This window comes from Brassica oleracea, chromosome C6 (genome assembly GCF_000695525.1).
Source record: "Brassica oleracea var. oleracea cultivar TO1000 chromosome C6, BOL, whole genome shotgun sequence".
NCBI classification, from domain to species: Eukaryota; Viridiplantae; Streptophyta; class Magnoliopsida; order Brassicales; family Brassicaceae; genus Brassica; species Brassica oleracea.
This window is the reverse complement of record NC_027753.1, coordinates 20,824,578-20,839,591: the sequence shown is the minus strand read 5'-3', so window position 1 is coordinate 20,839,591 and position 15,014 is coordinate 20,824,578. Positions and strand designations below refer to the sequence as shown.

The window sequence follows — 15,014 nt, the reverse complement described above, 5'->3', positions numbered from 1 at the left end:
AATTCCGACGGAATTCCGATGCCAACGGCTAGTTTGTCGGAATTTCCTCGGAATTTTTAAAATTCCCCAACGGCTCTCTAACGGCCATAATATATCCTCGGAATTCATCGGTTTTTTCCGAGGAATACATTTTTCCTCGGTATTCCATAAGAATATTCCGACGGATTTATATTTCCTCGTAATTCCGTCGGTATATTCCGAGGAAATTCCGGGGAAACCAAATTTTGTGTTTCCTCGGAATATCCTCGGGATATTCCGAAGATTTCATTTTCCGTCGGAATGTCTGTCACAATACCGCTGTTTTCTTGTAGTACGTGTTCAAAAGGGTTAAAAATTGCAGCAAAGGTTTAGTTGGTAGTGTAGGATCCATTTTAGTGATTCTAGATTATACTAATCTCTTTGTTGTAAGTGTGGTTGAAACACTGTTGTGGTGTAAAATCATGTGTACCCTTCTTTGGTTAATGAAAAGTGGATCCTGAGTTAAAAAAAAAAAAACGAGGAGGAGTGGACTAACTACAAACAGAGAAGAGCCAGTTTGTTGTGTTCAATTATTTGAGAGGGGCGTAATGTATTTTTTTTGTCTGTTCGATCGTATGGTCATTTGACAAATTATACAAATATACTTAAATCTTTTATATATTAAAGCACAAGTCACCTAGCAAATCAAAATTAGACACGTAGCTTTAGTTTAAAATTTATAATTTAAAAATGCAAATACAAAGAATTAAAAAAAAACTGTTTATATATTCAAATAACAGAATTTTATTACTCTTTTCGTTTAAAAACTAGATGAAACAAAAATCTATAATATCTCTTTCAACTACTTCATGATCTCAAAATCTCTGAACCGTTAGCCTTTCTCAGGTAGTTTTTCTTATTTTATACATGTTAAAATTGTATAGAGATATTAATTTTGTTTACTTTAGGAGTAACATACACATTTGTTTTTATTTTTCTTATATAATGTTACCTAACTTTGCAGAGTAAATATACAACCAGAAATGAAGAAAAGATAAATACACACAGAGAATAACTAAAAACTGCAAGAGATAACGTCGGTTATTCTACAAGAGAACATAAGAAAAACTAACCTGAGGCAGTTTATGCAAGTCATAAATATTACTTTTGTTGTGTCCGAAATTCCTTTTAAAAAAATTTATCTGATGTCCCTCAACTTTTTCTTACTATTTTCAAAATAACGTATTTCTTCTGTTTCAAAAAAATATTTTTAAAATTTTAAATATTATAAAATTATATAAATTTTATAAATTTTTTGTTACTAATGGATTTCTTATAATTAATTATCTATAACTTTTAACAAATAAATTTTTAAAAAATATAATTATACTTTTTTTGTATTTAAGCAGTTCACCATTAGTTAATACATTAAAAATGTTAAAAAATATATTTTTTGAAATAATATTATTCTAGAAGATAGTTCTTTTGGCCTGCAAGCAGTAGTGGGAATTATCCATTTTCTGGTCAAAGACTTGGTTGGATGCAAGATCTACTCCACGAAGAATATTCTGCCTAAATAGTAGACACATGTAATAAATAAGAATTTTGAAAAGTTTTTTTTTTTTGAAAAATAGAATTTTGAAAAGTTCATATTTTGTGATTCTCTATTTCTCATAATTTTAAACCAATAAATACCATTAAATTTTTAAAGTTTATAATTAATTATAATTAGTTGATATAAAATGTATTATAAATACAAAATATATATGTTTTAAAAAGTTATTTTCTAAAACATGCATCTTTATAAAGTGGATAGTAGATTATTTTGGAACACAGATGAGAACGGCGTTGAGAAGGTGGCGGTAGATTATTTTGATGGTTTGTTTAGTTCGACTAATCCAACAGAGTTTGATAGGTTTTTGGAAGAGATAGGGTCATCAATCTCGCCTCAGATGAATGAAATGCTACTGCGATTAGCAACGGAGGAAGATGTTCGACAAGCTTTATTCATGATGCATCCGGAGAAAGCGTCAGGGCCGGATGGAATGACAGCTCTCTTCTACCAGCATTCCTGGAACATTATTAAAAAGGATGTGGTGGAGTTGGTGAATAATTTCTTGGTTATAGGAGATATTGACTCCCGGTTAAACATAACTAATATTTGTATGATTCCAAAAGTGTAGAGACCTACAAGGATGATAGAACTAAGACTGATAAGTCTATGTAACGTTGGTTATAAGATTATTTAAAAAGTGTTTTGTCAAATACTGAAAAGTTGTCTCCCCCGGTTAATTTCGGAAACACAATCGGCTTTTGTAGCAGGAAGGTTAATATCAGATAATATTCTTATTGCGCAGGAAATGTTTCATGGTTTGCGTACTAATAAGTCTTGTCAAAATAAGTTTATGGAAATTAAAACGGATATGAGTAAGGCATATGATCGGATAGAGTGGAATTTTATTGAGGCTCTCCTTCACAAAATGGGTTTTGATCCTCATTGGATTAAATTAATGCGAGGGTGTTTATCTTCAGTTCAATATATAGTACTTCTCAATGGGCAGCCACATGGCCTTATAACCCCTCAGCGGGGATTACGTCAAGGGGATCCCTTATCTCCTTACTTATTTATTATGTGTACTGAGGCTTTAATTTCAAATATAAAAAAGGCAGAGCGGGTGAAACAATTAATTGGTATGAAGGTAGCCAGAGCGTGTCCAACAATCTCTCATCTGCTATTTGTAGATGATAGTTTGTTCTTTTGTAAGGTAAACAAAGAAGAGTGTCAAACTATTCTCAGGATACTAAAGGATTATGAGGCTGTCTCAGGTCAACAAATTAATTTTCAGAAGTCATCAATTCAATTTGGACATAAAATTGCTGAATCCAGCCGTCAAGAGTTGAGAGATTGGGAATTCAGAACCTAGGGGGAATGAGTTCTTATTTAGGATTGCCAGAAAGTTTAGGCGGATCTAAGGTTCAGGTGTTTGGTTTTGTACAAGATCGTCTGAATAATAGGATGAATGGTTGGACTTTTAGATTTTTTACTAAGGGTAAAAAATAGGTGATTATTAAATAAGTGGTCACGGCACTGCCAAACCATGTAATGTCTGTGTATCGGTTACCGAAATCCACAGTAAAGAAACTAACGAGTGCAGTAGCTCAGTTTTGGTGGAGTCCCGGAGGAAGTACAAGAGACATGCATTGGAAATCATGGGATAAAGTATGTGTACACAAGGACAATGGTGGGCTAGGTTTCAAGGATTTGACTGATTTTAATACCGCGATTCTTGGAAAGCAATTGTGGTGGCTGATAGAGAAGCCAAATGCTCTTTTCTCTCGAGCTTCCAAAGGACGGTACTACAGAAGTGCTTCACCGCTGAAACCGATTCGCTCATATTCCCCGTCATATGGCTGGAGGATTATTATCTCTGTTAGATCTCTGGTTTGTAAAGACTAATTAAAAGGGTTGGAATATGGTCATCTATTTCAGTTTGGAATGACCCCTGGAACTCATTCACTCGTCCGAGACCAGCTAGCAAAAACCTTCATAACAGGTGCCCGGAACTCACAGTGGATTCTCTCATTAATCAGGAATCCAGAACATGGAATTTACAGGCAATTAGGACTTTGGTGGAACCCCATGATGCAAAAATGATTGTAAGTATTCCTTTGAGTAGGAATCAGATGGAAGATAGGAATGGATGGCATTTCACTAATAATGGAAAATACACGGTTAAATCAAGGTATCAAATAGAAAGGATATATCCTGACAAGGAAAAACCACCACAATTTTATGGACCCAATGTGAATATACTTAAGGCATTCTGCTGGAAAGTGAAGTGTCCTCCGAAGTTAAAACATTTTTATGGCAGTTGCTGACAGGTTGTATAGCAGTCACAAAAAAACTAAGAGCTAGAGGCATACAAGGAGATACATGTTGTGCACGGTGTGGAAATCCGGAGGAATCAATAAATTATGTGTTTTTTGAATGTCCCCCGGCACGGCAAGTGTGGGCACTATCTAAGATCCCATCAAACCCAAACTTTTTCCCTATTGGCTCTCTTTTTGTTAATATGGACCATTTTTTTTGGAGAGTTACCCCAAAAATGGAGGATCATCAGTTTGCATGGATATTATGGTACATATGGAAGACCCGGAATAATAAAGTTTTCAGTAACCTTGATATTGATCCGAGAGAAACGCTTAAATTAGCCGAATTGGAATCAACACTTTGGGCTGAGGCACATGTCAAAAATACTCCCAGGTTGGCACATGAGGCACAGAACATACCTAATGCAACGACTACAGGAAGATGATGTTACACAGACAATTCTTGGAAGGGTAAAGATTTATTTTCAGGAAAAGGCTGGTTCAGCACGCTACCGGGGTTTGAGGGTTTGTTAGAGACCAGGAATGTAAGGGCATGTCTCTCACCTCTTCATGCGGAGATGGATGCACTCATTTGGGCGATGGAAAGCATGAAAAATCTAAGACAGTTTAGGGTTACGTTTGCTACATATTGTTCTCAATTGGTGAAGATGGTTTCGAAACCAGAAGAATGACCCGCATTTGAAAGTTACCTGTAAGATATTAAACTTTTGAGAAGAAACTTCATCAACTCAGATATCATTCATGTTCTCAGGACGGAAAACATAAAAGCGGATCGCTTGGCACGCAGTGCTCAGACACAACTGTCTTTCGTCGTACACATGGATGCAGAGTTGCCACATTGGTTTATAGAGTCTACATGAGACTGTGAATGTTTGCTGTTAAAAAAAAATGTATTATAAATAAAAAATCTTTAATAAATGTTAAGGCCCAGTTCGTTTCAGAACCGCTACGGCAGCAGCAGCGACAGAAAATATAACAGTGATTCTATTAATTAATGGACTGAAACGTGGGTGACGGAGCTATTTAGTGTCGCAGCGGCAGATCTATTACAAACAAGAGACGTCGCTGAAAAAATTGGCGTCCATAAAAGACGTCACGGAGTTATCCGGAGATCACTTCCAGCGACTATTTTTGTTCCACCATAGCTACTTCGCTCTTCATTAGTGTTAATTTTCTGGTCGCTGCCGCTACCGCAGCGATTCCGTAAGGAACAGGGCCTAAGTCACATCACTCACACATATTCTTTTCCACGCTGAATGGCGCCGCTCCGCTTCTGTTATCATAGTCGTCGTTTGTTATTTCTTCTGGTCAGCAATAATAAAATCAGACCCAATATCAGTCTGGATTCAAATGACACGCATCCAAAAAACATTGTCTGTTGCTATTTATTAACTATTATTTTTGTTACATTTTTAATTATATAAACAAAATAACTAAAATGTAGATCTAGCACCACAATTAAGTTTATTATTATTTATATATACGTATCCTACTATATAAAAATGGTTAAATCCCTCGTTTCTAAGCCCTGCCACATGGATAAAATATTGTGAACCAACCAAGATGCCATGTCATCCGGAGTGGGCTTGAGTTAAAAAAATAAGCTATTTTCGAAGCCCATTCGACCCATCTCGAAGCCCATTCCCGAGCCACTCTCTCATAGGTTTGCATAATCCCGTGTTCTAAACATCTCTCTCCTTCTACACCTAACCCTAATCGCCGTCTCATCGTGTTCTACACATCTCTCTCCTTCTACACCTAACCCTAATCGCCTCCTCATTCCTTCGTCGATTCTCTTCCTCTCCCCTAACTCCTCCCGCATAACGCCTCCGATGAGAGCGCTAGCACTTCAATGTGCTCTCATAAATCCCCCATTCAAGATCCCTACGGACCCTCCACATCCCCCCTCCGGCTCGATGATATCTAGACCCCTATATATACTCTTATCACTCTTACCACAGATCGTAAAATCCATACTCTTATCATGGTGAAAAACACTGCAATTCTTACCGGCGAAGCTTCTTCTCCTCTCCTCTTCTGACATGTTTCACCAGGACCCGGTGATTCCACCTTGCAGTTTAGGTTTCTTCATTTCTGGGAAGCTCGCAAGAATGTCAAAGGAGGACCCGGCATCCTTCTTGGGATCGAGATGCTTATGATCGATTCGGAGGTATGTCTTCATGTTTCCTTATGCATGTCGTTTTAGCTTATGGAATACACAAACAGTAAATTATTTAAGCGTATTTTTCAAAAACAAATTTGATCAATTGTGTTGAGATGAAATTATATAGGCGTATCTTGATAAAAACTTAATTGATTGGTTTGAGATGAAATTATATAGGCGTATCTTGATAAAAACTTAATTGATTGGTTTGAGATGAAATTATATAGGCGTCTGTTGATAAAAAACTTCATTGATTGGTTCCTGTCTTATTATGCATTTCGTTTTAGCTTCTGAAATACATGAATCGAAAATTATTTAAGCGTATCTTGAAAAAAAAATGACCAACTGGGTTGAGATGAAATTATATAGGCGTATCTTGAAAAAAAAACGTGATTGATTGGTTTGAGATGAAATTATATAGGCGTATGTTTTAAAAAAACTCGATTGATTGGTTTCAAATCATATTAGCGTATCTTTGATTTGTCTTCATGTTTCCTTATCATGTATCTATTACATGGGTGTGTCTTTATCAGAACTTAAACTGTTATATCATTCCAGTTTTGTTGTTTTGCTAACTCACAGCAACTATCTTGGAAAAAAAACTTGATTGATCGGCTTGAAATCAGATTAGCGTATCTGTGATAGAGATTAGGTTAATATAAAACATGGCTCTGAGTAATACGAGAAGTGGAAAGATTGTTTTTGTTGCCTTATATCTATCTATTTGAACGGTTGATTAGGTTAATATAAAACATGGCTCTGAGTAATACGAGAAGTGGAAAGATTGTTTTTGTTGCCTTATATCTATATATTTGAACGGTTATAGTTTTATATATTGTTCAAATAACACACTCTACTTTAAGATATTTGACTGACCCAATATTGTCTCTCTGTTATGTAGGGTACTGTGGCTCAGGGGTTCATCGGTCAGAACCGTCGCAACCAATACAAGAAAGAGCTCAAGCGTGGGAGGATCTACACACTGACAAACTACTATGCATCGAACAGCAAGGTGATGTACCATGTTGCTGACCAGAGGCTGGTAATTTGCATCTCACACGCCTCTGAGCTGAGGAAGGTGGAAGAAGACATTGAAGCCATTTTGACAGAGTGCTTCAGAATCCATTCCTTTGCAGATTTTGAAGCCAACTGCGATCTCAGAGGAGATCTTCACGGTAAGGGTTTAGATGTTTTCTTAACAAGTTTAAACCAGTACAGCTTCTCAGTTGATTGTTTGTAACCGTTTGAGTAACAATGCGTGTAACTTTGTGTTGTAGATGTTGTCGGCCACCTTAAGCTTGTGGATGGGCATCCTCTCCATCAGCGTCCGGTTTGGTGCACCAAGGATGACTCAGCTTCTCGGAAAGTGATGATTCATTTGCAGCTTAAAGAGTAAGCTACTATAATTCAGCCATTGTTTTTTAATTTATGATCCTTACTGAAACATCTATTCTTTCTTAATCTGCAGTGGTCCAGTGATTAACGTTTACCTATGGGACGAGGCTGCGGATAATTTCCGCGTGAAGTTTGACGCATGTGCAGACACTCCAATGGTTCTATTGGTTACAACGGTCAATCCTAAGAGACTCGGTGGTAATATCTCACACTCCATATAAGACTTCCTAATCACTCAAATTCAATTAGATAACCCTATCACTAACTGCTTCTGTATTGACAGGGAAATTATGCCTAAGTTCAATGTCTTCATCAAGAGTGTTTTTGGACGAAGAGGTTGACCCCACCAAGGAATACTTGACATGGTTAGTATTTTACATAACCCTATCACTAATCACTCGCACTCAGTTACACTCAGTTATGGTTCAGATATTTTTCACTTGACCGTTTTTAACAACCTTGATGATCGCCTGTTGTTAAAATTTTTGGCAAGGTTGACCATGAACCCTGGTGCAACTTCTTCGGTCAACCCTGTTGAGGTGGTTAAAGCTGAGACGCTCACAATAAGTGAGATTGCTGCCTTCATCAAGCGTGAGCCTGCTAAGGTAATCCCATTTGGTTATTAAAATCCAAACATTTTCTGAATTAAGTTGCTGACAACCTTTGGTATGTGATTTCAGGTTGCCTACTTTGACTGCATTGCCACAATTGATGATGTCAAGCTTGGCACTGAGGGGTATTACATTGCTTGCAAGGATTGCCAGACAAAGCTAAACCGCGGGCCGACAACACTGCTTTGTCCAAAATGCGGCAATGAAAATGCTACTGCTGTAGCCAAGTAAGATTCTCCATTCTAACATGTTTCATCCTACAATGTATATACTAATCACTTGCCTTTGAAACAGCTACCGGGTGGAGAAGTCTGTGTATGATAATGAGGAGCAGCGCACGTTCATCATTCTCGGAGATGCTGGGAAAGAGCTCACTGGCAGAAAAGCAACAGAGTTGATAGACACATATGTTGAGGTAATAATTATTTTGTTGATAAATGATAATTTTGATAATGTTGACACTTATTTTCATCATAAAGTGCTACCAATTTGATAAATGATTCTGTTATAATAGGAAAATGGGGGAAATGGGGCTGAGCTTGAGGTTCCACTGCCACAGTGTTTTATCGATGCAATAGGACAGACTAAGAAATTCAGGATCAAGGTGGCGCCCTACAATTTCACATCTACACGCCTATCCTTGACTGATACCAAAATTGTCTCATCAGCAGTTTTGCCACCAAAGAATCCCCCACTAAACACGCCACCAGAAACTGAAGTGGAAATCTCAGATGTAGCTAAGAGCAGTGGTGGTGGTACTTCAGCCACTGACGGCCAGAAGAATGCAAAGCGTACCAAGCGTAGTGGCTAGATCAGATGCAGTAAAGTCACTCCATTAGTGGCAGTTACAGACTGTCCAGTCATCATACTACTCTAATAACAGTCTTCTTATTTCTCTTTAATCAGTTTGTTTTTTCTTCTTGCTAAGACAGTTTGTTATTGGAAAAACCTTATGGTTTGGTTTTGGTTTTCTTATTAAAGTTGTTTGGTTTTCATTATTATCTTGGTTATGAAACTATAGTTTTTAATGTCTAGGTGTTCATTATTAGACCAAAACAGGTTAAAAAAACAAAAAACATGCAGTCAATAAGGATTACGTACTTTATAAATCACATTATAGTAAAACAATGCATGCATCGAATCTTTAAGTCTAGCGAGAAGATCAGTTCAGATTCTCACATAGTTGCCACCATAAATCACGACATAAAAATATTCTTCTAGCATAAAGAAAATTTCCATAACTCATGCCATAATTGAAAAAAATATCTTCTACCATTAATCCAAATAACTAAAGATGTGGAAACAAAACCATAAGGTTTTGAAAAGATATTCGGCCTCTAATTGTAACCTCAATATGTCTCTACAATCTCAAACACCTGCTGCCTCCACCGAGATTCTCCTTCTATCTTCCCAACTACGTCTTCGAAGCCTGAAGAGCAAAACACCTACCGCCCCATTAGGTAAGAAATCGTATCCCATCAACCGGCTATACCCTTCGTCGCAGAAGCGAATTAGCTTCACATGGTTGCATCAATATCATCCCTCTTACCCAATCCTGGTTAACTAACTTTATTTATCCCAGTTTGGTTCATCATATCTTAGTTATTTCTCTTTTCCGTTTATTTGATTGTTTAAGGGACGGCTGTCCCTAAACACCATGGTGAAACCAACTTCCAAAGATCCCCTACTTCTAGGAGGTATTTTGAATTTCCAATTTATTTTTTGAATCAAAAACATTATTAGTATTATTATATTAATTTAATACTTGACTCCAAAACTCTAATGAAACAAATATAAAAGTTCATAATTATAATTATTTCCAAATGTAGGTTTATCTTCTATTTAGTTTAAATATATTTATAATTATTTACATCTTATTAAATTTGATTTGTTATATTATTTTTTTATACCTTACAACAAAGATATTAGTTTTCGAAAAATATGAAAAGTTAAAAATTACTTTCCCAAAACCCCACAAATAAGAAAAACCCAATACACCAGAAATTATATACTGTACCTTAACTATTATAATTTTTGAATCAGAAACATTCTTATTATCGAAATGTTAATAAAATGTTTAAACTTACTTTATATTTTAAAACTAAAAAATTAAACTGATATTTTTAATGAAAATTCACATGAATGAATTATTTTACATCTTATTAAATTTTATTTGTTTATATATGTTTTTAAAACATACAAAAGAAGGAAAATATTTTTTTAGTATCAGGTTCTATGTGGATAACAATTATTTAATATATTTGCGTATTATTATATTAATTTAATACACAAATCAAAACTCTAATAAAACAAATATAAAAGTTCATAATTATAATTATTTACAAATGTAGGTTTACCTTTTATTTAGTTTAAATATATTTTTAATTATTTACATCTTATTAAATTTGATTTTTATAATATTTTTTTATACCATACAACAAAGATATTATGTTCCGAAAGAAGTTAAAATTACTTTCCAAAAACCCCACAAATAAGAAAAACCCTATACACCCCAATTATAAACTGTACCTTAACTATTATATTTTTTGAATCAGAAACATTCTTATTATCGAAATGTTAATTAAATGTTTAAACTTACTTTATATTTTAAAACAAAAAAAATAAACTGATATTTAAAATGAAAATTCACATATATTAAAACAAGGAAAGTCATAGTGTCAAATTATTTGACATCTTATTTGTTATAATATGTTTTAAAACATACAAAAAAAGAAAAATATTATTTTAATATCAAGTTCTATGTGGATAACAATTATTTAATAAATTTGTCTATTCTTTATAATCATAACTTAATTTATTAACAATATTTTTCTTTCCAATATCAGAGTCATCAAGTTCGAACACAACGAAACGTAAACGTGGACGGCCGCTAGGAGTACGGAATAAAGTGAAAGGTATACACAAAATTAAATCACTGAATCCAGCAATGTTCTATATTATTCAATTATTAAAAGCCCAAATATAATAGAGACATGTCTCGACTATTTGGTCCAACAAAATGATTTCATTTATTTATTCTACTTATTCCCGAACAGCTCCATCCGCAAGAATTGTGCCACAACATTTCGCCCCACAGTTCTTTGACCGTAAGTTATCCAACTATAACTTACAAAAAACTAATACTATATAAATATTTACAATGGTTTTGTTAAGTTCACACATATATTTTACTAATAATGGTTTTATGGAAAAAAATGTATCCTCCGTAGGTGGCTGCGACATTTGTGCGTTACACGGTACATAGATTCCTAAAGGATAACATTTTTAGTCTATGTTAAATAGACTAGCTGATTATAAGACACAATTTACATTTAACTCCATGTAGTGGCAAGAAAAAAATGCATGTGGCATGCGAAGGGCAATATTACCATCAAAACGTACATCAAGAAGGATAGAAGGTAAGCATCAAATAGTATAACTACAACTTCTCATTAAAACAAATTAATTATGTGGAATAACCAACAACAAGTTTGTTTATAGGACCTAGCACATCTACGCCCGCACAAAATCGGCAACTCGGCAGAACTAAAGGAAAAGGTACATATTTTCCTACTTTAGATACATTATATGGTTACATATTAAACCATCAGTAGAACTTGCATCATATTAAGTTCTCATGGTGCAATACTTTTTTGTTAAATTAAATAAATCAAAAAATTATTAAAAGGTAAAATTACACTAATACCCTAAATATATAAAAAAATTAAAAAACTAAAAAAAAAATTAAAATTTTCTTTTTAATAATAGTTTTAGATAATATGTTTTCAAATTTGAATTTTTTATACCTTTTTAAAAAACTTTTTTATTTTCGAATTTTATTTAAAGTTTTTTCCAAATTTTCTTTTTGTAATTTAAAAATACTTTTTCAAGCTATTTTTAAATTTTTTATTTTCAAATTTTAAATATTTATTTTCTTTTTTACAAAATTTTAAACCTCAATCCCAAATCCCGACCCCTTAACTCTAAACCCTAAGGTTTGGATTAGTTAACCCTAGGGTATAAGTGTATATTTACCTCTTTAATGAAACATTTTGGTCATTTAGATTCTTAGAGTCTATATTTGTGACATAAACTTTTTTACTGCTATTCTAGGGTATTTCCCAATTAAAATTATTAATATAATCATTTATTAAACATATTTCTTAAATTTACAGAAAGTTTAAAAAAGGAAAAATAGATACGAAAACAATTTTATTAGGGAGTCGTTTATAGAAATCTGTTGAACACAAAATAAAAAAAAATAAGTATTTTTTCGGGTCAACTAACCACTTACCTGATAAGGGAGTTGCCACTGGTTCCAAATAACTATTAAATCATCTAATAGTCGTCTCTCGAGTATTTAATGTTTTCAGCCCCTTCAGATGTGTCATCCTCCTCTGAAGCAACAAACAACCCAATTTTAGAATGCCCATCGTGTGGTGCTTTGGTTTGGCAATCCGAGAGCACCAGAAGAGACCCTAGAACGAAGGAGTTACGCTTTAGCATTTGTTGCAACCAAGGACAGATAAAACTTCCGCCTCTCAGACAACCTCCACCCGTGTTAGAAAAGCTACTGCAATGTAAACCATTTCGCGAGACAATCCGAGTCTACAATGCCCTCTTAGCTTTTACATCTATTGGAGCGAATATAGATTACAATGTTGTTTTCGGCAGAGGGCCATTTACATTCCGTATTCAAGGGCAGATTTACCACCGTATCGGATCCCTCATTCCTAAGCCAGGTTTACCACCCAAGTTAAGAATCGGCTGGACGCTTTAGGCCAAACAACCTCTGAAGGCAAAGCAGATGAAGCCACATTAAAAGTCCTTATAGAAATGATGGATGCCAACAATTGCCTTGCAAAGGTTTTTAGGCGGGTTCGAGATCGGTATGAGGCGAACTCCAAACAAGATTTTACAATCAGTCTCATATCTGATAAAGGGAAAGGCAAACAATATGACTTACCTCAATCAAATGAGATAGCTGGACTTATTGTTGGCGACATGTCCGACACTATCTGTGAGAGAGATATAGTCGTCCAGTTTCAGTCAACTAATTTGAAGGAGATACGAGATGATCATCCGCTATACATGAGCCTCCAGTACTCACTTTTGTTCCCTTATGGTGAGTATGGTTTTAATACCGAAATTTCATTGCATTTAGAGGAAGGAAGCTCGAGGACAAGAAAATTTCTCAGTATCCGAAAATTTTATGCCTTCCAAATACAAACTCGGTTAAAGGAAGGAATGACACTCATTAAGTCTGGTCGCCTCCCCCACCAATATGTTGTCGATGTATATTCTGCGATCGAGGAAGACCGTCTTCGATGTGCAAGGAACAATCAAGACGTTCTAAGAGCTGAATTATACAGTAATGTTTGTGATGCAGTCGGAAAAGGTGACACCGAGGCAAGGACGGTTTGTAAGAGGTTTATTCTACCACCAAGTTTTACTGGCGGGCCTCGTTATTTGATTGAGAAATATCATGATGCAATGGCGATATGCAGACAATTTGGGAATCCCGATTTATTCATCACAATGACGGCAAACCCAAATTGGAAAGAGATAAAAGACCATTTGGCAACATACGGCGGTGATAGCCCGAATGATAGACCAGCTATTGAGTGCCGAGTTTTCAAAATGAAATCGACCAGCTGCTAGATGATTTTAAGAAGGGTACATTCTTCGCCCCATACACAGCAGGTACTCTCTTTAATTTGAAAATTTTAATTCACATTTTGCTTCTTATAACAAATTGAAATCATTTCTGTATCAGCTCTTCATAGGATTGAGTTTCAAAAAAGAGGTCTTCCCCACGCACATATTTTGTTGTGGTTTGGAGACTACTCAAGGACCCCCAACCCAGAAGAAATCGTCAAGATTATTTCGGCCGAATTTTCAGACAAGCAGAAAGACCCCGAAGCCTATGAATTGGTTGCAAAGCACATGATCCATGGGCCATGTGGAGTCCGTAGACCTCGATCACCATGAATGGAGAATCATGTGTGTGCGAAGAAATTTCCCCGCCCATTTACTGAGTCTACATCAATTGATAAGTCTGGGTACATAATATATCATCGCCGCAAGAACGAAAATGCTAATGTTTTAAAGGATGGAATTCTTCTAGATAATGCTTCTGTCATCCCTCATAACATAGAAATCCTCAAGAAGTATGCAGCTCATATAAACGTGGAATGGTGCAATAAAACATCCGCTATCAAGTACCTTTTCAAATATATCACAAAAGGAGTCGCCAGAGCGACAGTTCTGATTGAGAAAAGACCCGACCCACCGACATCAGAAAAAGGAATCGACCCGCAGTCATCCGAGAAAGGCAAGGAAAATGTCAAGAAAGCAAGGAATGAGATAAAAGAGTATCAAGACTGTCGATACTTATCAGCTTGCGAATCCATGTGGAGGACTTTTACTTATTCTATACATAAACGCCAACCATCTGTCATGAAGTTGGTAGTCCATCTAAAAGGTGAACATAATATCAACATCAAAGATATGGATAACCTAGGCCGAGTTAACTCAAGCCAGGCATTGAAAAGACTATGTTTACCGAGTGGATGGTTCTATGCAGAACATCTTAATTCGCCCGCACCTTAACATATGTCCAGATTCCTGAGTTCTTCACATGGAACAATAGCACAAAAGTCTGGTCAGAGAGAAAGATAGGAACTTCAATTGGTCGGGTTGTTACAGTACATCCTGCTTCAGGCGATCGTTATTATTTAAGGATATTGATTAACTGATGTTAGGAGTTTTCAAGGCTCCTAAGACAAATGTTGTAGTATAAGTGATTGTCGAACCAGTTCTGAGGGATATCAAAGCACCGAGAATGCAAGTACTTACTTAATCTAAGTGCAACCGATGATTTAAAGGGGTTTTAAACTACTACTAATACTAGAAAGCAATTATAGAATGATACTTTCTTGACTAAGAGAAAAGAGAATTCATGGGCATAGGGATTAGACCTTGGGTGATCAAGT

The 15,014-nt window shown here is 35.4% G+C and overlaps 1 protein-coding gene across 1 annotated transcript; it reads left to right on the top strand.

Annotated features, from left to right (window-relative positions):
- Window positions 1-1,751: 1,751 nt before the first annotated feature.
- On the top strand, window positions 1,752-8,830 carry LOC106297696. Its single transcript, XM_013733891.1, has 9 exons — window positions 1,752-2,063; window positions 6,915-7,188; window positions 7,291-7,405; window positions 7,482-7,606; window positions 7,692-7,773; window positions 7,902-8,013; window positions 8,089-8,246; window positions 8,314-8,434; window positions 8,534-8,830. Exons 1-9 carry the CDS (start codon window positions 1,752-1,754, stop codon window positions 8,828-8,830), a joined length of 1,596 nt encoding a protein of 531 aa, XP_013589345.1.
- The last annotated feature ends 6,184 nt before the right edge of the window (window positions 8,831-15,014 follow it).

Excerpts from the sequence above, each read along its gene's own strand:
- LOC106297696 (XM_013733891.1), top strand. The coding sequence starts at position 1,752 with ATGCATCTTTATAAAGTGGATAGTAGATTATTTTGGAACACAGATGAG. Across the intron at positions 7,774-7,901 it reads ACCAAGGAATACTTGACATG|GTTGACCATGAACCCTGGTG; the intron begins GTTAGTATTTTA and ends ATTTTTGGCAAG. Across the intron at positions 8,247-8,313 it reads AATGCTACTGCTGTAGCCAA|CTACCGGGTGGAGAAGTCTG; the intron begins GTAAGATTCTCC and ends CCTTTGAAACAG.